The sequence below is a fragment of the Leptosomus discolor genome, chromosome 7 (genome assembly GCF_034619465.1).
Source record: "Leptosomus discolor isolate bLepDis1 chromosome 7, bLepDis1.hap2, whole genome shotgun sequence".
NCBI lineage: Eukaryota > Metazoa > Chordata > Aves > Leptosomiformes > Leptosomidae > Leptosomus > Leptosomus discolor.
In genome coordinates this window covers 3975053-4000600 of record NC_141397.1, presented here as the reverse complement: position 1 = coordinate 4000600, position 25548 = coordinate 3975053, and the positions used below count along the sequence as shown (strand labels likewise).

The 25548-nt window shown below is 39.4% G+C and overlaps 1 protein-coding gene across 1 annotated transcript in view; it reads left to right on the top strand.

Annotated features, from left to right (window-relative positions):
* Nucleotides 1–1588: 1588 nt before the first annotated feature.
* The window catches only part of THSD7A (thrombospondin type 1 domain containing 7A), a 199314-nt gene continuing 175354 nt past the window's right edge, over nt 1589–25548 (top strand). The window contains exon 1 of the mRNA XM_086467984.1: nt 1589–1751. Within this exon, the coding sequence (XP_086324110.1) occupies nt 1589–1751 (163 nt within the window). The remainder of the gene's footprint in view (nt 1752–25548) is intronic.

Here is a 25548-nt window from a genome sequence, read left to right as displayed (position 1 = left end):
CTAGAGCTCCCTGAGCCTTTAATTCCCTCTTAGAGGCGTAACAGAGTGGAAAGTAAACAAAGACGAATTTGCAACCTTCAACATAGCTAATTTGCTCTGATGTCAGAATATTTAAACAGGCAAGGACTTGGGAATTATTTGATCATGGCTGATTTTAATCTAATGCATGTGAAAAGGCTGAGTCTGGGAAGGTTGTGCAAAATGACAGGCGTCCCAAGAGAGGTTGACTGAAGGTTTCTTCTTTAAACAACAATAGCTCCATCATTTTCATACGCTGGGTCCCGTGCTCTTACTGTGTATTTTTGTAGCCCTTTGCATTTTTACTGAAACTTTTTGAATATCATAGCAGTTTTCTTGAAAATTCCTCATTTGCTTCTCAGTTTATAGGTGTCCGAAGCCCAGTCTTTCGGCTTGTTAATGCATCTGTTCACTGGGTAGTGGGTGGGAGAGATAAAGATCTCTGTTTAAAAAGCTTTGTCTCTCTCCACGTTTTCGTATCATCATGACAGCCTAATGTATCCTGAATACTTTCATATGTAAAACCCGGTGTATGGTTTAAAAATGATTGATAACTTGATCTTCAAATTATTTTAAATTACACAGTTGACATTTATGCATGTGTATATGTGTACATACTTGCTGGATGGGAAAGGATGTTATCTTGCATTATATATTACATGCACACTTCATCTACCACGGAGGTGATGTGCTTACACATACGTACACGTTATCACATACATATATTCATCCCTCCTCACAGCAGACAGCTATATGTTATTACCTGAAACAGATTTTATAAATATGCAAGGCAAGTTAGTAGTTTTTCTTCTTTTTTTTTTTTTTTTTTTCCCCTGCATTTTTTTCCCTTTCCCTTCATCAGGTCTTAATTGTCTATTTAACATATGTGTAATCACTTATTTTTTGCTGTTTACAAAACGGTTAATGCAGCGTACGCATTGTTATCAGGACAAATGTCTGCTGCTCCCTTAATTAATATCTATCGTCCCGGTTATATTGGTTCTGGTTGTACGACTTGTGTTTCTGAAGCATGTCTGATGATGATTTCTCCTTTTCTTCTTAATACGTATCATTTGGGATATTCCGGGGAGAGAGACGTGGCTGGGAAGCCAGCCTTTCGCAGTCGCTCTCTGCGTCGAGATTACCGCGCGGGGCTATTTGTGTTTCTCCTCATCCCTCTTTCTCTCTATCTCTCACTCTCTCCAGCTGGTGTAAATGACTGCTGCTGCCTCCCAGAGCAAGATAACCTGCTCAGTCAGCCGGAGCCCCCTGCGGACTGCTGTCTGGCTTGGAGCTGATGGAAAACTGCTACTACCCGCTGAATGGAAGAGCGTAGAGCAGCAACCATACTAGCAGCAGCCACCGCTGCAGCAGCCAGAGCGAGCAAGGACTCTATTGTTCCCTGGTGTTAAACAGTTTTTCCTTTTCAACTGCCATGCACAATAGCGGGAGAGAGGTTGCCAGTCCCCATCTCCCCGGGAAGAAATTCTGAAGAGGGGAGTAGTGTTTCGAAGAAGGTTTCGTGGTGGTGCTGCTGGGGTTTTGGAGGCGGCAGCGGGCTGCTGGAGGCATGGGGTTGAGCGAGGGGAGAGCTGCTTTCTGCCGTGGGCCAGGGGTTTCCACCGTGCCAGCCCGGTGCGTGGGAGTTCTTGGGCTGCTGCTGCTGCTGGGAGCCTGGGACGCTGGTGCACAAAGTGAATTTCAAACTTCATCGGTGTATTTGTGGAAGACCGGTAAGTGAGGAGGCTGTGTTAACACAACAGCAGGGTGTTTCTTTTTGTGTTGTGAGTAATAACCTTTTTGTGTGCTTTGTGTATGTGGGGAGAGAACGTTAAATCTAAATTACTAATGTTTACTTGCAGGATTATAGGGGGAAAAAAAAAAAAAATGAGGTCATCTTCCAGGATTCCACCAGCCAAGCAAATATGGCAATTAAAAACCCCGCATTTGTGACTCTGTGGCACTGTTGGCTGGCATCTCTTATGTATTTTCTGTGTCTTCTGAGGTTTTTCATTTTGTTTACCAGCTCTGTGTTGGGTGTAAATAGCAGAGGTCAAGGCATTAGTGCCTGTCCACAATGGGAAGGAACATTTGTTGCAATTGGAGTCAGCCACATTAACAGTGCTTTAAAAATACTGACTTTTCACAAAGAAAGATGTAATTCAGCATGTCTAATCTTTGTGCTCTGTGCTGACATGTAATATATTCAGCGTGGTAATTGATGGGGAGTTGGGTTTGTTAAATTTAGGTTTGTTGCACAGTATATAGGACACGTGAAAGCTAATGATGGATTAGGTGAAATAATCCAAGTGATGCCAGCTCTCATAACCAAAGAGCCAAAGGCAAATAGGCTATGTGGATTCAGCACCACACCAGACAGATAATTTCCCCTACTTTGATACTAATGAGTTACGTGTCTGTTTTAAAGATTGCATAGTCATAACAGTGTTCCAACCTTAACTTTGCATTAAAAATCAGTCGGGAATTTTCCTGTGTCTGTTAATATATTACATTAATTCAGAGCTGTAGGAGTGATGAATATGTGCATTTTGGTGGTCTAGGTGCAGTTTTAGTTCCGTGTAAGCAGAGTCAAAGTCTCCTTTAGGCAATCAAAACATGTTAAGCCAGTAAATATTTCACATTGGCTTCGGCAGTTGGCGTTCTTCCCTATACGTTGCCAGGAACAAAACGATCCAAAAAGTAGCAGTTTTGTTTAAAAACTGCTTTTCCATTAAAGGATAATATAGTAGTAAGAGAGCGAGCAAATTAATTGTTTGTCTGAAAAACAACTTTGAGAAGGCAGTTTCTTTCCTGGATGGAGGGCCCCAGCCTTCTGCCACAGAAGCAGATCAATTTACAATTACAGTGATATCCTGAATTTTTTAAGAGGCTCCATCCATCCAGCAGCTCAGCGAGGAGATTAAAAGGAAATTCATTTAAACAAGAAGACAAGCTTTCCAATAGCACTAGAAAGAGAAATCTGAAGAAGGGAAAATCCTTTGCAACTTTCACTTCTGACTGAAGGATGGCTTGCACAATGACTTCTTTTTTTTTTCTTTTGAACCATTCACAAATTCAAAACATAGCTTTCAGTCCCATTACAGTTTTGTAAATGCTCATCACACACTTAAAAAGAGATAAAATACATGCAGAGGTTTATGCAAAAGCACAGTAATAATATAGCACTTCCATACAGCATTGTACATTTACCCTAAGTTGCTAGGCATCAGGAAAATAAACTCTCCATCATTATATTATGTCTCCATTTAACGCTTTAACAGATTGCATTTCAAAGTGTTAAAATAGTACCATAGGTTGACAATAATCACAACTCTAGCTAACTGATACTTACAAACATGCACGATTTGCTGTGGACTTAACTCTGCTTGCTTTGCATATCGTACACGTGCTCTGAGGTCATGTCAGTTAAAAGATCAGGAAGGGAACTGGGTTGGCTTTTGTTTTCTCCCCCTTTCCTCCCTTCCTGACAAAGGCCACTCTTAAGAAACTTGTGTTTAGAACAGGTAGGATCTAACTACGTTGCCTGATGAAGAGCTAGTTCTTCCCTTCAGCTTTTCTTCTGTGACCTCTCTCCTCTGTTTTGCCTGCAATAAGGAACAGAATAAGCATGTTCACTGTACAGATTTTGGTATCATAACCTCAGCGATTTGAGGGTAACATGGTGAAAACCAAGTCAGAGTGGCTCTTTCCAAACAACGAATGGCAAGATGCAGTGAATAAGGTGCTGCGTCTGTGTATGGCTTCTAATGAAATCTTCACACTCTTTTTTTTCTTAGCTGTTTCTTGAGTTTTGCTGTTTTCTCCCTCCTCCTTGTGGGAGGTTCTGGAAAGTGAGCTAGGAGAATCGCTGGTCAGTGATCTGAAGGGCTGTCTAGCATGAGGTGTATAAAGTTCAGCTGAAGTATCAGAGGGAATAATAAATCTGAGCAGTAGTGAGCTCATCCAGCTCAGATGGTATTTTCTTTTCCTTCTGTGAAGGAATTGATCAGAGGAATGTGTGGCTAAGACTGTGTCTAGGAAATCAGCTCGATTATATGCCTTTTGGGACCCGTTGTGTCCATTTCTTGAGAAACATGCTATTTCTGTATTGGATTTAGTCTGCTGTCAGCTGTTGTAAGTGCTGTTTATGACTTGCATGTGTGTCTGGTTTTCATTTCTAAAGATTTTTGAAATCATGTCTTGGTGTATACTGCTCCATGTCGTCTGTACTGGTTCACTGCATGCCCTTGACAATAATCAGCAGGTTTGTGAGGTTTCAGTTGAGGCATTCTTTCTCCCGTAAAATAACAATTGTGGTATCTGGTACAGTTTCCTTATTTCTTTTTTTTTAGGGATTTGTATTTGTTTTATGTGGGTTGTTTTTTTTTTGTTTGTTTTGGGAGGTGGGGCGGGAACAATCTTCTAATTCAAATTTCAGCTGTTCACTTCCAACCTATGAAAACCTTTCAGGGGTCATGAGTTTTTCTGTTACCATCCCCCTGTCTACTACCATCGAAATCTGAGGTGTTTGTAATACCGAGGTTAAGCATTTGGGGGCTTAATTGTCTTTGATTCAGCATGGACAATGTCGTGAACAACCTGCTGTGGGCAGGGAGATTGAACTAAAAGATCTCCAGGGTTCCTTTTTTAATCTCCACCGTCCTGTGTGGTATCGAGGCCATCACTGGGCATTTCTACTTCTCCAACTGAAACAGCTTTGAAGTTTTGGCTTCTGTAACTTTTTTGATCTCTTGTGAGAATGGGTGTTTGCGTATTTATGTTGCAATTATGGTGGTTTTGATGGACCTTCTGTCTTTTGGATGGCGTTTAGATGAACATAGTTGGTCATAGGTACTAGCAGCTAGTACTGGACACTGAGTTTCTTGGCAAACATTCTCATTCCATACCATGGAGACCTGGTGTATGGATTTTTTTCTAGATACAAATACACGGCTGGTTCATTTTGTGTGGTCGCTGGGAAAGCCATCTGGTTTCTTTAACATAAACTAAAGCAAAGTCTCCATCTGTGGCTCTTCACAACAGAGTGATGATACAGCTGGATTCCCAGAATTGAGTCATGGTGTCTGCCTGCTTGATGATTTGAGGTAGAAAACAGCAGTTTATAGCAACTCCTAGAACAGAAGTTGCAGTATTAAGGGGTGGTGATTCCGCTGGTGTGAGGAGGACACGCACTGCTGAGCATTGGGCTTTTGAAGCTGAAAGAATTTTTGAATGAGCTGTTTTGTTCGTCAGCGATTGCCCTTCTCTGAGTCCACTGGCTTCATTTGCAATGAATAGTGGTTTGGTTCAGGCTCTACACTGCTACACTGAACTTCTGTGAGTTCCTGAAAGGTTTTAAGTTTCGCTCGTATTCTACCTTAACTATTATGAAGCCTTATTGTTTCTATATATGCACACCAAAAAAAATAATCTATGTGTCACAATTCAGGAAAAACTGCTTGTGTTAACTTTTGTTAAATGTTATTGTCTGGTTTCTTTTATTTTTAAAGTGAAATTTTCATGTTCAATAACAGCTTATAATCTTTATGAATATTTTGATGTTATCTGTAAGTTTTGGGGTGAACAATGTGAGGAACTGCTGATTCCTAAATAAAGACTGCCGCACAGTTGTCGCTCTTCCAAAACAAGATGTGTATTTTAATTCAGCTCATTTCATGATACAGGCCCTATGTATATACCACTTCTAGGCACAGCTGCCTAACCATAGGCATTTCTTGCCCCATCAGAACTCTCCTTTCCTTCTTTCTACCCCGAGCTTCGTTTGTTTTTGTTAAATCGACCGACACAGTGATCTGTGATGTGCTGTCAGTATTGGGTGTAATGCCTTCCTACAGGTACTAATATAATTACTGAAGAGCTGCACAAAATTGGCAAGGTTTGATCACACTGTAAAATTGCTTCTTCTGACAGTTTGGAGTAATGCACGTTACGCTCTTGAAGTGGAAGCCGCAGCGTTGGATTGACGTCTCTGGAACAAAAAAAGTCATAAGAAAAAATCCGGGAGGCAGTGACTTTACCATCATTGTCTGTTTTAAAGACTATTGATCAGATCTCAGATAGTATAGATCAGTATAGCTCTGCTGAATTATTTGAGCCATCTGCTGTTGTGCGATACCAAGACTTGGTCTTCGGTATAACAATTGCGGTTGGATGTTTTCCCCTTCTTTTTGCAAAGAACTTTACAAAGACTTGAAATAGACTTTCCATAGGTAACGGTGCCTTTTTAAAATGAAAGAGGAAAAAGTCTTTGTTTCTGGAAGACAACGCTTAAGTATCTATGTTTTTATGCCGTGTCTCAGTATGGGAGAATTGGTCCTTAGATAATAACTTGGTCAACGTTTGAGGCAGTGGAGAATCAGAGGAAAGGTGGTGATATGGGTGCAGGAGACACACAGGACATCTCATGTACTCTTGGGGGCCCTGAATGGAAGCAGCGTGCCGACTGGTTTCCAGTGGGCCCAGAGGGGTCTTGCAAGCTCTGCAGCCCAAGAGCTCTCCTCAACCTCCTTGTGAGCTTTTTCAGAAAGGCAGCAGCATCTCCACATGGTTTTCCCTTGTTCCATTGCCTTGGGAACAGGACTGTGCCAAGGCCTCCTACTTCACCTGAAGAGCCTCTCAACAATTTATTTTTGCCGTTTCAAGGTGTTACTGTGGGATCTTGTAACCAAACCATGCTTCTTCAGTGCTCGAGATGAACTTGGGTCTCAACCCCCTTCCAATTTTTAACCTCTTGGTTTCCCACTTACCCATGGTGTGGAACAAACACAGCCTCTGTACCATTGCATCCTTGTCAGGTTTTACATTTTTTTACATCTTCCAAGGCCAAAATCTATTATAAGAAGTGCAGTGCCACAAGTGGAGTTGGAGAGAGGGAAACTTTCCGATACTTTGTCTGAAATTCCTCCTTTAATTCCTGAAATTCCACCTTTGGTGGCTCACAAACATAAAATTACTAAATAAAATGTCCTTATTTTGTTTTCCCTATGTGCATCCCTAGGACTGTCCCTATTTTCACAGGACTGAGCGTTCCTATCTCATATTAATGCCTGAGAGGGGCAGAAGTCCTTCCTAGGACCGGCAGTCCAGCAGGCATTTCAAAATGTGCTTAAATGTGCACTGACAGGAATGATCACAAGGGAAGAGGGAGAGAGAAAAATTACCTAACCAGCCCCCTGATTAAAGCACTTACCTGTCAAGGGTTGTGGCAGCTTGTTTGTTGAAGCTGTTCCATCGTATAGCAGGTTGGTTTCAGTTTTGTTTTTTTCAGAACCAGAGTGAAGAATTTTTGCAGGAAGCACAGCTTGAGACTGGAGACAGATGAGCCTATGTCGGTAAATAGAAAACTCCTGATTTTAAAGAGATTATGAGGAAATGATCGGAAGAGGCAGATTAGATGTGAAGACCTGGGGAAAATGGTAAATGAGAAAAGGTGTTTCAACTTGAGGCCCGACTGTCAGGAAGGGAATTCTCACATGACGATGAAAGAGGGCAATGAGGACCTCTTCAAGGGAAAATAGAGCTCTGGTTGTGGTGTGGTGAACTTGAGCTGGTACCTACGCATCCTTGAGGAAGGAGAGAGAGGTGTCGAGACTTTTAAACTGTCAATGTAAAAGGTGTTTCTCGGGATTCATCTTTTTGATTCTCAGGTCTTCAGTTACAGGGTGAGATAAAAGGATTATTAGTAAAAGCCGCATTTCATATTCTTTTCAAAGAATAAAAAATATTCAAGAAAAATGTGCTAAAGGTGGTTTACTGTTACCTCATTGATTTAAAATAAAATGGTCCTCCAGGACTGGGCATGGTTAAGTGTTGGTTACATACGCCCTGCATAAATTCATATTAATTAGTTAGAATTTATCACATCTATTGCATTCTGTAATGTGGGTCTAAGCAACCACACTGTTTACTGTCAGCCTCCCAGTTAAATCTGTCTTTTATGTGGTCAAATGGGGCTTGTCTATCTGTGACTTGAACAAGGAAATACTCATTTTCATTAGGCATGTTGATCACTCTTGCTCTTTGCCCTCATGTATAAAATAATCCTTTCAGATTTTTTTATTCGACAGAAATTGCGCAAGGCAATTATTAAGTCTTTGATTAATGCAAAAGGTTTTTAGTGCAGCCTGGCAACAAAACACTTGGCAGAGATGCTTTAAGGAAATTATTTATAAATGTTTTTTAGTGATCTGTCCTTATTTAACAAAATCAGAGTCGATATCTAAATGTTTAGAGGAAAATGTTGCCACTGAAATTCTTTTCCTTATGCAGTTACTTTGCCATATCTGAAATAGAAAAATAGATAAAAGTGTGGCTGATATGATGAGCCTCTAGTTGAGATAAACAAGTAATGTTCTCTGAGCTAATGGTTGACTTCACTTGTAGGATAGCATTTTGAAGCTGTCAGAGAAGTGGAAAATGGTAGTTGATCACATTGTACTGGTAGCTGAGAATGTCTGGATTTTTTTTTTTAGCAAGTGCCCTGGAGTGCTTATGCTAACTGGATCAGCTGAATCCCTCAGCTTGTAGGGATGCTGAATGGAGAGAATACTTTGAAAGCTGTGGGTTGTGTTGTTCTGGAGGCTCATCAGTCTTGGATTAATCCAGTGTTGGATTAATTCAGTTTATTAATATCTTATAGACCAGAGTTTAACTTCACAGTTCCCAGCTCCACTTGACGTTGCTGTCTTCTTTTATCGTGTCCATCCACTCAGTTGGTCAGAAGTGTGTGTCTTTTAACACAGTAACTCCAGATTTAATAGAAAGCCCAATTCCTGTAAGATAAAGGCTCATATTCTCAAAGACAAGCAGTAATCTCTACTTTGAGGTAAAATTTGCCATGGTATAAATTAAATTGCGCATTAAACTATGTATGATAGCTGAGAAAGTGATTTCTGGGGTTCAGGACAATACATATATTTATGCTGGTTATTGAAGGTCCTTTCCTGCATTGCCAACTTGCTTCATTTTATATATATATATATATATATATATATATATATATGTCTTTTTTTCTTATCTAGTATTCCTGTGTGCTCTGTTTTCTGTCCGCAAACCAGTCTTCTCCATGGAATGGGGCTGGGAGACCCTTTTTGGGATGTATGTCCAGTCAAAATCTGCGTTTCTCTTTCTTAGCCTAGTGAAGCTGAAAAAAAAAAAAAAGGGGGGGGGTTCCTTAGGTGGGTAAAGGTACGTTTAAATTCAGACTGGCAGAACTTGAAGATCTGGATGTTTTGTGTGGAGCCACAGAGGAGGCAATGGGCTGGCAGAGCCTACAGTTGGAGACAGCAGCAACATTGACTTGGGTTCTACTTATAAATTTGGTTTCTTCATTCTTTTTATGTCTGTTTTGGTCTACTGAGGCAGAAAAAATATACGGACTTAGTAGAATAATAGAAGAATTAGGTGCGAGGAACATATCTGGAAACCCTAAAAAAGCGCCTGATTTGGTAAAAGTTTCCCTAAGTGATCACAACTAAAATAACTGTATTGCATGGGATCTTAAATCTCAGTCAAACATAAGTTGGCGTAAGCAGTTTTGCTCCCACTAGCACAAATTAGTCTCTCCTAGAAATCCCATTGTTTACCACTTTCCTATGAATGCTGTGCAGTGTTGAACGTGTCTGGGATTTCACACCAAACCCAACAGGCATTTATTGTAGCGATCAGCACGTTCTCAGCATTAATTAGCGCTGTGCATTTTGGTGCGGCTGCCATTTCTGGAAGTTGTCAGTAGGGCACAGTAGCTGTTGTTTTTTTTTTTTTTTTTTTAAATTCACTGACTGTGTTTTGTGAGCATTGCCAAGGTTGTTTTCGGTGTTTTTATGTCTGTGGAATAGAGAAGGAAAACCTGATATATTTGCGTGGTTTCAGGGGTGGAGTGGCGTTAGATTCAGCCCTTATTGGCTGGCCCAAGTGCAGCAGTGAACAGTGTTGCTGGAAACACAGCGAGCTTCCAAATGTCCAAATACCAGGAAGAATTTTCCACAGGTATTTTGAGAGAGAGAGAGAGGGAGGGAGAGAGATAATAAGTAACTGTTTTGTGTAGACTGGTTATATTGCATAAAGTGAGTTTGAGGATATTAATATGAAATGGTTTCTGATGTAATGAGACATACTTAAACATTTTAAAGATTGATGACATCTGCTAATCCAATGAGAAATTTCTTAATGAGGTACGTTATTACTTTCTACCTCCTGTATTATGCAAAATGAAATGTTTGTATTAGTGAACAATAATATAACTCTCCTTATGGGTGCTGGGGAATAGCTATTTTACCACTAAGCCATTAGAGAAATAAAGAATAGAACAGAGAGAGATTGTTTTATAATGACTTGTGCTTGTACAGTGCCTAGCACAATTGAATTCTCTTCAGTTGCTGGGGTTCCGGCTTTGTACAAAATCACATAATTAAGACTTGTTAGAGATGCTGTTTACAAAGATGCAAAGATAAATTATTAACATTCTAAAGGAACATTCGAATGATTTTAAGTGCCAAAAATAGTTCGAATAGCTGATACCAAGACGCTGTACCAGAGGATAATATAGGAGAAAATTATTTTCGAAGGAAAACAGTCTTATGAAAAATCTTGGAAGCAGGTTTGTCTGTGTAATAGTTCCAAAATGCATTGTTGGGAGAAAATGTATTCAGTAGTAAGAGGAATGTTTTTAAATGTTCCTTAGCATTTCCACATTCACAGATTTGGCAGTAGCGCTGTCCTGGTTTGGCTGGGAGAGAATCCCAGCCCAGCCACGCTGGGCAGGTCAAGCCACCCAAGCTGCCCTGAGTGAGCTGCAGGGGTCGCCCATCCCATCCTGTCATGGTCGTTCTAAAGGGGGAAGGTTTGGTGAGGAAGGGTGGTCTTTGGTGGTGTTTCTCCTGGAGTTTCTTCTCTCCCTGCTCCTGAGGACTGCGCTCCTGTCGGTTGTGACTGCTGCACATCCCCTGGGCTGAGGATAACTCTGTGCGCCTCTGTTGGTGTTGGTGCTCTGTCATTAAATCTGTTTTCACTTCAACCCACGGGTCTGCTCTCCTTTTCCTGATCCCCCTTCCCAACTGGTGAGGGGTTGTTGGGTGACAGAGCAACTGGTGTAGTTTAGCCCTGGGTATGGGCTAAGTGTAGACACATCTCTCCTTCTATTTCCGTGTAGCAAAACTCTTGTTTTGAATTTGATATGAATGTGCTTGATGATCCTAAAAGATCACTTGTGCTATGTAAAGTTTTGATTGTTTTGCAGTTTTCTACTGACTGGTTGAATCAAGTGTGTACATTGTGATGAATTTTGTCCTGTTTTATTCTGCTTTACTTGATTTGCTTGTGATTTTTCAGTCAAAATAATGCCTGGATTAGGGGAAGAGGTGGAGGAAGAGGGTAAAAGCCGTTACAGCAACAGTAAGACTGCTACATCTTGCGACAGGGAACACAACCCTTATTTTTTTTAAAAAAAAAAGCCATTAGAAGGTAGTAAAGAGGCTGGATCTTGAATCCAGTCTCAGCTGTGCAGTGGTTTGTGATGGTAATACTGGGAATCTGTTTCCTCTTGTGTACAGGGACATGTGTGTGAGTGCAGTTTTCTGTAGGTCTCTGTGCAAAAACAAAACAGAGGCATCTTGGAGACTTGCAGGTTTTTGATAAGTTGTCATGCAGTTCCCAAGAAATCAGCACTTTAGCCCACTTGAAGTACTTGCCATGTGCAAGCAAAAATGGATGTCAAGGAAGAGATTAGGAAATTTGGGAAACGGGAAGAAAGTAGTTATCATGAGTGGAAGCATGGGGCAAGCAACCAGCAGCTATTTTCTGTTGAACACAAATATTCACGGTAGATTGTGAGATTGAAAAACTCAGGGGGCTGAGAGAAGGTGGGAAGCGCTCTGTGAACAGGTAAGGAAATTTTGTAACGAATGTGAATTTTCTGATGGATCTGTCTGGAAGCTATTGTTGTATGACAGTCCCAACAATACATGACCTGCGTGTGCGTGCTTGCATGTGTGATACAGATGTGATGGTCTTAAAGCCTTCCTGAATAATGCTCTGTGGATCCAAAGGTGCTACCTTAAAATACATAAACCAGGAGGTTACCTAGGCCTTCAGTATCTGAGTAAAACAGTAGCACAGCTTGACTTTGTGGTCACATCTAATAACAGAAGTGTATTTTTCTCATATACCACTTTAAGAAATTCCAGCTTTGCTGCTGCTGCTTAGCTTGCTGTTTTTAAGAGTCATACTTTGAAGGCTGTCATTGAAACCACCTCTTTTGTTAACCCTAAATGAAATTCACAGCCAGCGTTGCTTTTTGGAGAGCAGCATTGGGAAGACCAACTCGTTCCTGTAAGACGTGCTTGGTGCCAGGCAGAAGGTAGCGAAAGGAAGAGGAAGGAGAGTGACAAAGCGACTGAGCACACGAGGAAGATTTGTAGTCTTTAACTTGACGTGGATGAATGACTTGTGGCTCTCCATATTTCAACTTGATACGTGGATGTCAACACCTTGGGAGCAGTTTGGGTGCCTGAATTGTAAAGCTGGGAAATTCAGGTTGTGTTCTGTATTGTACTTCCATGTCTTTGTAGAGAGGCGCAGGAGAAGTCTATGGGCTGTGCTGCAGGAAAGTGAGTTCTCTGGAATTCTGCGAAGTGCATAGCGTGGCAGATTTGTGTAGGTGATTTTTGTATTTACTAGTGGTAAATATTTCATTTTTCTCCTCTGTGTTTAATATACTTTAAAAGCTTTATAGAATAAATCAAGATGATGAGTGGATGTGCTGATTATAACTGAGTCTTGGTTCTTTTGTCATAGTACGGAGTTAAGCTACTTTATCAGATGTACTACCATTTATGTGTAATGGAAGTAACTCTAAATTTATGATTTTGTTATATGGGTATAACATAACTTATTATTTGAGGTAACTTCGTTTTTATCTTTTTTTTTTCTTACCTTAACCTTGCAAGAAGTTCATTTTATTGCTCTGAAGATGTTGTGTAGTAAATGCCTTCCCTTGAAAATACTGAATTTGCTAGCTGTCATGCTTCATCCTTTCTTCTGAGCACTATACTGCTTAGTTTCTCTCCTAACACTGAAGTGATAGTCTTTAAGATCAGGGTCCAAAACAAAAGCTAAAACTGGGTAGTGAAGATTTTACCTTTTGGATGCAGAAGTAGGTTTTCCGAAATAGGTATGTTTTTCTGAAACCTCACATATAAAGGGACATTGCTGATCGGAAATGAAGTAACAATTCAGTGAACTAAAAATTACTGCCGTGCAAACAGAAAAAAAAGAAAAAAAGTCTGTTAAAATGATAAAAATCTGTTGCTTACATAATATCTTCACCACTCATTTAAGAACTAGAATATAGGTGTGCTCATATTGATGAGAAATCTTCCATATTATTATTAAATTAGAAACAGATGCAACAGTGAACCTGTGTCTCAGAGTAAGTGATGTATTGTTACTGTTTGTATGTAGATGCTGGTTTGGGTGTAAGCCATTGTAAGAAAGGTGGTAGTAGATCATTTGCTTCTATAGTAGCTTCTGTGTCTCTTACAAAGGTTGTGTACAGATCTTCTGAACTAATAACCTTGCTGGTTTAGTAAATTAAAGGCAATCTTCAATATATGCCCATACCTTTCTGAATGTATTTGCTCAGCGAATAAAACACTGTTTTCCAGAAAGTTTATTATTGTTATACTATGAGTGGAATCCAGTCTGTAATTCCCCTGAGAGGATCCTGGTGAGTAGCACTCCTAGAGGCAGGCATTCATTAACAAAATATAGATTTAAGGAGAACTTGAGGTGAAGAGAAGGTGCAACTTAATTAGAGATAAAATATTAAAGGGAAGAGCAAAAAACTGAGTTTTCAGTCTTGTGATGCCTGTATTAGTCGCTAACGCAATTCAGTGTTGCAGTTTCTTTTCAATTCAAGACAGACTTTCACCACCTTTTATGTAAATGTTTGCAGAGTTATTTTGGAAAGGAAGGACAAAATGTATTAAGAAGCCATAAAACAAAGATGCCCTGGTTTCTGTATAATGAATCAGATAATACACTGCCTTTTTGTTAACTTTCTTTTTTTCATTGGAAGTATTTAAAAAGAAATGAGTTATCGTTTGCCAAGGCTTGCTGAACCTTCAGAATGCTGTCGAAGTAGTTTAATCTAGATGGGGAAAACAGATTAATGAATTGGGGGAAAAAAAAAAAAACAACCCAAACATAAAAATTGGAGTGTAGAACATCAAAGATAGCACGGCAATTTAAAAAAAAATAAAAATTACTTTTGTGTTCTATCACTTCACCTGAGTCTGGAGCTTACAGACAGAGAGTTCATCTAATTTGCTGCGGCTGGCTATAAACTCGGAGTCCATTTGAAGTAGTAGTGTTGCTTTTGGTTTTGAATTTTAAAGTAAAGATGAAGCAGGCTCCCTCAAGATAGAAGCTCATTAAGAAAGCCAAGGGCTTTTTGGAGAATATGTTCTATTCAGGGTGTTTTTTTGTTCCGCACTTTGTATGTCTCGGAGCACACTGCAGCTTCTAATGAAAAAATAATGCAGTTCATTAATCTGGAAAAAACTTCTGAAAGTATCTACATTCTCGCAGTATTCTGGGAATTAGTTTGAACATAATTGGTTGGATGTCAATATTAAAAAGCACTCTAATGAAAAAGGAAATGTTCAAACTATGATAGTTTGCTGCTTCTGATGAAAAATTTAATGAGGCTGAATAATTACCCCTTCTCTCTTCTTTCTTCACAATTTGCCACATCTTTCCTAAGCGCTGCTTTATATTTATTGTAAATATTTTAAGCAGTAGGATTTCTATCACTGTAATTGAAAGGCTACACCATTGTCTGCGTGTCGCGCTCTTTTATTGCTAGTTTGCCTTTTTCTGTAATCCTTTTTTTTTTTCCCCTTCATGAGTAGATTACTCAAGAAGAGTATTCGTCACTTGTCGTGCCCCCCAGCTATCACTTAGCTGAACTGCGCGTAGCGAACTCTAATCTTTCTTGATAAATCAACCTATTAGTGTTGCGCCAGGCAGCAGAGTCTCTGCCATTTACGTAACGGTTACTCTAGTTGGTTTAATGTGACTTTTATCTTCTAACTTCAGGTTGAGAATTACTTCCTTCTCAGATGTGATCGTTGCCCAAATACATATACTTTCCCATTACTGAATTGACTGTTAATCACTTATTTAATAAAGTTATGGAGCACACGGAAGTTGGGATTTTTCATGGGGAACCTGTTTTAAGAAAAAAAAAAACCCAAACAAACCCAAAACGGTACACAAAGACAAAAGCCACAAACGCACATTATTCGAGTGGAGGGCCTTTTCTGGTGACTCAGGTACCACAGGGTGATACAGTATCAGTTCGGTATGATGTGCACTCTTTCCTTAAATGTTTTGAATTCTAGGTGCCATACAGATAGTCAGATGAGATATGAAGCATTCATGCTAGTTCTTTAAAATGCAGTAAGTTTTTTTGTGTATACAGAGGTTTTCATGAGTTTTCAAACCTATCCTCTGTATTTTTTTGTTTTGCTTTTGTTTGTAGAGATGATAGTTTTTAGGTCCCCGTTCCAGTTTCGCATACGACTTGTATTAGCTCTTCCATATCCTACCCCTTTTCTGCCTCGGTGGGCTAATGGATGCTGTATGAGATGTTGGTCCCCATGACCTGGGTCTATATCAGCTGCCTGTTCAATAACTGCTCAGGATCCTGGAGAAGAACCATGGGCTCTTACTGCCGTAGGCCCCTACCTGCAACAAGAAATAGTGGTTCACCTTTTTGTGGTGTTGCATTAATGCGCTTCCAAAGAGAAAAATTAGACACAAAGTCTGATTTATCTCATGCTGTCAACATCTAAGCGTTTTTATGAAAGACGGATTAAGATTTGAAGAAAAAGCCTGAACCATTTGGATGCTTTTGTTAATGATATTCGAGGTGAGTAAGTTGCAAACCCTGAATATCAGTCACACCGTGATGGCGATGCAGAACTTGATTTTAATATTCAGCAGCGCTCCGTGGAGACATTTGGTGCTTCAGAAGACGTTTGCTGCTGTTTCTTTATTGCTTGCAGCCTCAGAGATGACCTGGAATGCCAGATTAAGAAGTGGGTAAAGCCATCAGTGGTTTGCTGTGCTCTACTTCCCAGGCTACGAGCCACCTTGTCATATGTAGTGCTCATCATATTGTCAAATAAGAGATCACACCTTTTTCCTCCCTTCATAAGAAGGTGAGAAACTGTTAGTGTAAGCTTAATAAGCAACATATGACACATCTACACAATCTGAACAGGATGTTTTGGGGTTTTTTCCCAATTCCATTTCATTTAATAATTCTGTAAATTTTCCCTTTTTATCATGGTCAAGAGAGAGGTAAATCTGAATCTTTCTAGCAGGACGTTTAGTGCAAATGTTTTCTCTCACTATCAGGTCATATCAGTGTATTTCTGTGGGGTTTTTCCATTCAGAAAGTAAGATTTCTGTGTCCAACCTTAGATGCTTTTAGCTCCTGTGACTTTAATGTCATGAGTCAAGGTAACTCGTCAGCAAATGCTGAACATCAGTTCTGGAGCACAAGAGTTGTGAGGTAGAAAGGCCAGCAGTATTTTGCCCCAAAATAATTTTTAAGTGTCTACAGAGAAGATATTTAACTAGTCTTTTTTAATTTTACCTAGAAAATGAAGGCTAGGGATTAAAAATCTATAAATGCAGCTTCCTGTTTATTGGATAAAAAGGGGGAAATAGTCTCCCTGAGAAGTTCCTAGATGTTTCTTTTTGCCATTTTAATTTATATTTTATGCTTAAAAGTTAGTCTTTCTTCTTTAATATGTATTTTGTTGTACCTCTGCTTAAAGTATTAAGCTTTGTGCAGCTCGGTGCACTGAGATTTCCTTTGGTATACCAGTTAAACTTTAATATAGATGACAGTGATGGGGCTTTTCACATCATGGAAGCATCCTTAAACTTTTATTCCTTTCTGTGTCATTGGAATTACACCTAACTGCGAGAGCGGCCTGTGGAGCAGCTTTCCAGGAGCTTATGAGCTTCCGTTTTCTTTTTCATTTTATTTAAAGGAATTTACCTTAGTTGCCTTCACTGATACCACGTAGATTCAAACAAAATACCCGATGTTTAACTAGCCACGTTAAAAACCTACTTTGGAAAAAAAAAAAAGTATGAAATGCGTGTCTTGATCTGATCTCCTTTTCAGGAGATTCTTAGCTATTGGATAGCTTAGCCCTTGTGCTTTAGTTAAGGAATAACACCTAATCCCTTGGATTAAAAGGAACGGGAAGCAGAAGATGGAATTGAGCTAGGTGGCACTTTTTCCTCTTGTTTTGGAAGAACTTTTAGAAAAGGTTGCTCTTTTATCCTTCAGAAAGATGGGTGCCCGATGGATTTGATTCTGAGCATAATGCCAATGTAGTTTTAAGAAGCGGGCTTCTTAAACATTGTAGGTATGTGAATTTTGGCTTAACGTCGGTGGTTTCGGCATACTTTAATTTTTGTAATGAAAGATGTAGTCTTTGGGTGACAGTTGGGAACATTTTAATGTAAATTGTTGTTAGTTCCTGTAGTTACTATGCATTTGTAGTTGGTGGTTCAAGATCTTATTTAGGAGTTCTTCTGGTTTACGTGCCCAACCCATTTCTGTCTCCTTTTTGCATCTTCCAAGACCGTTGTCTTCTGTGGAACTGAAGTAATGAGAAATGCTGCGAACTCACGTGGTTCTTGCCACCTCCGAGTCCGTTGGCTATGCGGAAAAAATAACATTAAATTTCAATGCGGTACAAGCAAAAAGGAATTTAATCCTTGTGATAGCAAAGCAATCTCTGAGAGTTAAACTTTTCAAATACAATACCTGTCATTTTGAAGTCTGGTAGATGAGTACCCTTGGCTTGGCTCCTGGCAACAGTTTTGTGTTTAAACAAGCTTTTCATTGCTATTCCATTTTCAAAGCAGAGAATGTCATGTGTGTTTAAAAATAACTGTCCTCAAGAAAAGTTTCAAACTGAGAATATATTGTTTTAAAAACCTACTTAATGGAAAAGCTTTCAAACTGAAATTTACTGCATGGTAGCTGCTGGTGAGAGAGGCAATTCAGTATGATTCCAAGCTTCTGCTTTTATCTGCCTTGATAATAATGCATCAGTCTTCAGTGCTGGTGAAGATACTGAAGTTGTTCCTAGCAGCATGAGAGCAATGCCCGCTTAAATTCTGAAGGTCGTGCACGTGCAATGCCTTTGGATGAATTAGTGAGCAAGTGGTTATTTTTTGGTAATTTTGGTTAGTCTTTGGCTTTGTTAAGTTTTAAGATGACTTTATTTTTCCAGTTTAGTATCCTTAGGTGGCTTTTCGGCACAATGTGGGAAGCCAAACGATCTTTCTACTGCAGGGAGAGAGGGTTGAGCAAAACGTGAAACGAATGTATGACCATTCTTTCTGCTCTAAGCCTGCCCGCAGTTTCAGTGCCATCCATCTATCCGCGGTAGCTAACCAGACGGTTTTGTAGCTTGTTTACAAACAAGAAATTGGGTAAGGCATTTTGGAGTGCAGTGTTTCTTCTTGGGCCAGTGCAATTAAGGGTTTCTTAGTTTGCGGATTATTAGAGTCTATTTTGCTATTCCTGATGAGCTTGTAAGAATGCGTTTCACCAGCATAGCCTGGTGCTTCTGTGTTTTAAAATATTCTTAAATACTTTGTGGTGATTAAGAGTAAGTGGCCTCTTGGAAATACCTATGTCATTACAGTCATGCTATAGAATGACTTAATGTAGTTTTCATCACGGAAAGATCTTTGCTGCCTGTTTCTCAGTGTCAGGATTTCTGACATCCTGACAGATTATTGTAACTTAGCAGATGGCCTTGGACTTGATCTTTAATCAGTAAACGCAGACTGAAGGTTTGGAGTTTATCTGTTTCATTCTTAGCTACGGACTAATAGTGGGACAGATGGGTTCACCCTGGTCGGCGAAGTTGCTATATCGAGGGCTCTTTTGAGCAGTACGTGTTGCTGTGGATTACAGCTTGCACCACCATCGTTTTGGGTGGTTGTGCTTCACTTTTAGTGTCATTTAAAATCCTCGTTTATAAAAAATACGATTTTATATCGAAAGCCCTTTACAATTTTCAAGGGAAGCTCAACTCATTTCTGTTTAACCTTTCGTAAGAAAAGGTGAGCACCTGAGAACAAATAAGGAAACACAAATCTTCTTTATTTTGCTTTAAATATATTAAAAATGGAGATTCTTTCATGGGGGTTTTCAACTTAGTTACCTATTGTGCCCTGTTTTTATTGCTTGAAGATAACAATTTTATAAACATTTGAAACCACCTAAAAATATATTCTTGAGGAATGATGACAACATCACAAAATTATATTTAAAAAAAATAATTAGTGTATTTATATGCTAAGTTCTTAAATGGCATTTTGGCTTTTTTTTTTTTTTTCCAGAAGTACACATGTTAAAGCTGTCCATACAATGGTTGGTTGCAAGTGAAACCCACACGACTATTATTATTGCTTTATCTGCATATTGTTTTCATACAATGTGTTCTCTTTGTGTCAGAGTAAGAGGATTCTGCCATTCTGTCGCCAGTGGATTTGGTGACAGGTTGTTATAGCTGCATCTCAGAATACAGAGAGAAAATCGTGATCTCTATAAATACATATCGCTGTCAACCAGAGCTAGCTTCTCCTCTTAAAGTGTGGGGTAACCTTCCTTCCTGATGGTTTTTTAAAAGTTTGTATTTTGTGCTTTGTTAGAAACAAAGTTTTTGGGTAACAGAGAAAACCTAACATTTCAAACCCGTATTTTTCTGAGTGTTTCCTTTTAATACTGTGATGCTTTACAATATGAGCCTTAATTGCATCAGCATAGATTTTGAGCGTAGACTGGAAGGGAAAAACTCAGCTGTGTTGTCAGTTTTTGTATGTCCTGAAGTAATCTCTCCTTCTCCAACACATCTGCTGCTGTTTGTTTCCCAGAGGAGAATGATGGCTGGTTGTCCCTGCTTGGGGGCGTAACTTTAAATGACACTCTCTTGACTGGTCCCTGTGTTTAGAAATAACATTGTTTTATATAATGGGGGAAAAAAAGTAATTAAGTGATTGTAAAAATCATCTTAAACATAAAATACAGAGTTTACATGAGCCTTTCTTTCTGTTAGTTTGGGCAATCTTCCCTAAGCAAGGATTTGTTAATGGTAAATAATTTTGCTTTGCTTAAATGTGGCTATCAAATGGCACAGTTAGACCTTAATATCATAGGTGACAGGGCCTGCTAGGAATAAAGTAATTTAGAGGAAAGTAGACTAATTATTGGTGATGGAGTGGACTAATTATTAGTAATGGTTGGATTTCAGCTCTCTTTTTCTTCCCCCTAAATATGGTATTTTGGATATTCAGTGTTTTGAACTGCATTAGAAAAATATGCCATATGGTATTGCTTGTCTTTCCCGATTGGATGTAAGAGCAGCTGTTACTCTGCAGACTCCAGAGTAGAGAGTGTAGATTTCAGCTGCAAATGCTCAGGCATTCATTTCATATTTGTTTTCAGAGTTGATTGTCTGAAAATTAGGTTATGATTGATCTGAAAATATGAAAAGGATCTAAGTATGGATATTGTTTAAAAGCAAGTGTAATTTTAGTTGCATGTTCGTAATTCTATAGGCAAAATAAAAGCACAGCACGGTGTGGCTTTTTTGTAATGTGTAGACCTTGCTTGTAGTTTGCAAAGTTGCACGTGTAGAGGTAATTAATTGTATTTCTTTTAAAAAACCCCTATAGATAACTCTCTTTATGGAGTCAGTTTACATGTACCGTGTTTCCTTGTAATATAAGTGACTGAACTGCAGAAACATTTCATGCTTGAACTCTTCACGTTTATGGTGACTGTTAGAGTTGCTGAACTATTTTAATTTCATTAAAACAATGAAATAACGTTTTTTCAACAATATAAACACGTTGTTATGACGAAAGCTAAAAGGCTGTTCTTAACACCTAGGAATTTGTTAGCAACTGGATCAAAATAGTTACGAAATCGTTTTCTCTATCAGAGGTTGGATAGTCGTTGTATTTATTTATTTAAAGTTTCCAGTGAATTCCTGGTTGTGAAAGCAGTCATCAGAACTGACCAGTGACTTCGGAGCACTGGGAAGAGCCGAGTATTCCCAGAGTGACCGTAAGGGCACCCAAAATCATGTGATGCAAAGGTTCAAGTCCAGGTTTCAAGGAAAGAGTTCGTACTCTTCAAGTTGTAGCGTACGGGACGGTGTTTATAGTGCTGTGGAAGAGACGACACTGTACAGCATCAGCTCATTAGTGTCTTTCTGGTCCCTCTCCTTTCCCCCAAACTGGTGGATGAGAACCTGTGTTCCCTCCAGGTGTTTTTGCCGTGGCCTCTGCTGTCGCTGCCTTAGAGGGATGTGCGAGCTCCCCAGCCGCTCTGTGCCCACCGTAGGGCGGGTGGGCGGTTTGGAGGGTTTCTGACATTCATAGTCATTCTAGTTGGGTGCATTATTGATGAAATTGCTGTTCAGATCTGATGACATTTTAATACAGTACATGATAACTGAACTGAGTGACCTTTGCTGCAATTGACGTTGGCCTTTCTCCCTGTTAAGTGACCGCTCAATTTATCTAACTTAAAGGAAATACCGTGATTGCTGAATAAACTGTCTTGGACAAAGATACCCACCATTCATCCTGAAAAGGTTGAGTGGGCAGTAGTAATCAGAAAAGGTCAAAGAGCCTGATTTAAGATTGTTTAAATCTAGTGCTCTTTTTTGGAGGTAAAAGTACATGATGTAACCAAGTGTCTTAACTCTGGTATTGGTGAATCTGGTGGAGGAAAACCAGTGGTGTAGAAGTCTGTTTGGAGAGTGTCACCCAGACTGTCAGTTTGTAAGCACTAGACTGAACAAAATACAAGTTTTAGGCCTGACTTCTATTTTCACAGAAGTCGTGTAATTATTTAGTTTTATCCTAAAGGTGTGCGGGACCCTTAGTGTACGTGTAATCAATATTTCACAGAACCAGAGACAAATGCTTATCTTTGGCGAAAATTGGTAGACATTGATCAGTTAAAATGTCATAATTAATTTAGGAATGTTTTCCTAAGAGTTTCTGCTGTTGCAGAACTTGCTGCATTAGAACGACATCAACTGCTGCTTCTATGCTGGAGCACAAAACAGTCAAAGGGAAATGAAGAGCAGTCAATCTGCATGCTTTCCTTCAGCATATATTGATTTAAATCCACGAAGTTTATTTTCAGTTCGATCATTCTGAATCTCAAAGTGTTTTAGCAGGAGATGATTGACACAGTGATTTTGTTCTCCCCTGCTTTCACGGTTGACGGGATCGCATTGGTGCATCACTTGTGCGCATACAGAGTGTGGAGGAATTTACTGTTTACTTAGAGTATTGTATAGAATGTTGGGGTGGTTTTACTACATGTGGTACTCCTCCCTTCCCCCTCTTTTTTTTTTTTTTTTTTTTTTTAATTTCAATCTGAGACAATTGGAGATAAATTTGGGGTTTTTTAGAGTTAGCTCTGTTCTTCGAGTCCTTACCATGGCTGTTATGACTTCTGGTGGGTCAGCTCAGTGACACTGACCGTTAAATGGATGCAAACGTTGGTTTAGAGATGCATGAGAGACCCAGTCTGTCCTACGTGAGTATTCACAACCCTTCACTCTAGGCACCCAAGTTAGCTGGCTAGTCCCTTTCGAAGTTAGTCTGTTTGAACAGTAACTAAGGATGTTGAATTACTTCAAATCGTTGAGGTAATCTGATAAACATTTTTTTGTTGTTTTGGTACTTAATTAGGTAAAGTTCAGTGTATGTTTCTCAAAGCATCGATGCACTATTGCAGAGAAGGGCTATAGTTACATAGTTGTGAGATTCAGGTCTGCTTTGGATTGTCCTGAATTGACCTGTATGAAATACCCTGGAGGCAGAAATACAGCAACTTCTATTTCTCCTCCTTATCTTGCTCAATGACGAGACACACATAAACACAGGACACTTTAGTCTGTGCTTTAGCGTGTTTTACTTTTACCCTCACTCGTTACATAGGACTATATTCATCATTCCAGGGTGTATATGTGCGTGCGTGCGTGTACACGTATTTATTTACCCAGGGCACAGTGTGACTTGATTGAAGTTTCATTATGAGCTTGTTAACAGCTAGGTTAAAGAGAGTGTGTAGACTGTCTGGTTGTTAATTAGTTCCCATCAGCAAAATTATTAGCACAGTAGGTCAGAATTACTCCTGCCAAATGAAAGCTTCATAATCAGTAGTGTATCTGGGTCAGAGACCAATCTGGTCATAAATACTGGGATTGCTTGGGCCTGGAGGGTGCAGGGCAGCAGAGTCAGCAGCGCCGCAAAGCTGGTGGTGTAGAATTGCTCCTCTGTCACTGATAACACTATGTGCTGAACATGAGCAGTAGCTTTTTGGTTTTAAAGTTTTTGCTGATGCTGTGGAATATTGCCCATTGTCAATAATAATGTCCAGGCATGAGGCAGCAGCTTGCATAATGAATAGTGACCAGAGGAGACGGGTGAATTGGGATGGTTTTTTCTTTCAAAATGCTCTGCTAATAAGGATCCCATCGCAGGAGACAGTAGTTAACAGTTAAAATGCTAGAAATAGTCTCAATTTAACTAGCCTGTCTGAATTGGGTTATAGGTTTTTGTTCATAATTCAAATGGAAATAAGCTACTATATTTATACACCTCTATGTTCTGAACCTGTACAGGGCATCCCAGATGATGAAGTGTGTTTTGTGAAGAAAGTAAAACAGACGGAAAACCGGTCCTACCGCTCTGTCTCTTGGATGTCTGTTTATGCACTTTGCCTGAGAGTAAACGGACAGAAGGAAAATGAGCCCGGGGATAGTTGGTATCTTAGGAAGTGGATTAAGAGCTTTCCCACTTTCTACACCCTTCCCACAGCTCTAGGGTTGCTCCGTCTGGGAAGAACAGCTCCTGCCAACAGGTGCCTCAGAGCGGTGTGAGAACAGTATCTTAGCTCAGGTCCAAAGCAGAACCGCTGTCATACATGATACATCCTTTCCATCAGGGTGGTTCTCTTTGTGCCCATCACCTGTGTACTCACAGGAGAACAGCTGGGCATCTCCTGACGTAACCTGAAACGTGAAGATATTGGTTCCCTTTCCTGTAGGGAAAGATACCGTGAGCGAAAGTTGCATCCTGGAAAGTATTGTTGATGGTAGTTGTGTGGAAAGCAAAAGCATATGGTAGGTGCAAGTAGGTAATTCAAGGAAATACTTCCCAGTTGAAAATATTTTTTTACCTCGATTCTACCTATTTATTTAAAAATAAAGCAGTATTTTTCCAATGTTTAAAATAATAATATGGAATTATTTATGAAAACATGCTTCCTGTGAACCTGTCTGCCTATCTTTCTTCTGTTTGTTACAGTAGACCAGAAATTCTAAAGGTGATGTCACTTCCAATTTTTCCTCTTGCTGCTCCCAGCTGAGACACCCTAATTAATGCCTGTGTTTCAGTGCAACATCACTGTTTTGGTTTGAAGACAGAGATCTGTTATTACATCTAATGTTAATCACTTTAGAAGAATAATATTCCTGTATGTTTTGTTTTATCTCTCTAGTGTTTGTATAGAATTACATACAACTCAGATTTCTTATAGTTCACTTTTTATTACTCTCTCAAAAAACGGGTGAATGAGACAAAGCAATTGGTGCTGGTTTCCAGGTGAGTGTCAATGAAGGTTTCTGTTTGATCTGTTAATAACAGAGGAATGTGGCAACTTCAGACTACTTTTTGGCATGTTAATAGTTTGTAAAAAGATTCAGCAGGACATCTTTTCAGAAATCATAAGCCCAAAATGAACCATGGATCCACAGACATTTGAGGTTGTTTTATGAGTTAAACATCATCGATGACAAACCAACATATGATGGTGTTTCAACAGAAAACTATGCTTTTACCTGTTTGGTTTCCTATGCTTTTTTCATTGTTATGAATAAAAGTTCTTCGGAAAGAACTTTTCTTTGCCCTTTCTCCTGCATCAGCCAGTAGTCTCTGATGTATTTTGGGTTTCCAGTTTGCATTCATAAGCAGTATTTTTTTTATAAGGCTTAAAAAGTCACGTTAAAAAGAATGGAAAAAGACTGATGGTTTCGGTGGTTTCTGATTTGCTTTTAGAAGTTGGTGCCAAATGTTCCAATGGCAGTGCTGTATTCTCATATTTTGCTCCAAAACCTTGTTTGTGGGTTTAGAAAAAAAGGAGACAGAAACAAAGGTATCTTCAGATGTTTGTGCAATCATGTTTTACCCAGTTATCTAAATATCTTAAATTTTGTGTTTTCTTAGGGTTTTTTTGATTCCAATGTATAATCCTAACACTCTAGGAATTTTTTTCTTCCCCGTTTCTCATTAATTTGCCACAGCCGTGACATTTAGGTAAGCAGCATCTGAATTGGAATGGTTTTATTTCATACTGTGTTTCCTCAATTGCTGAAT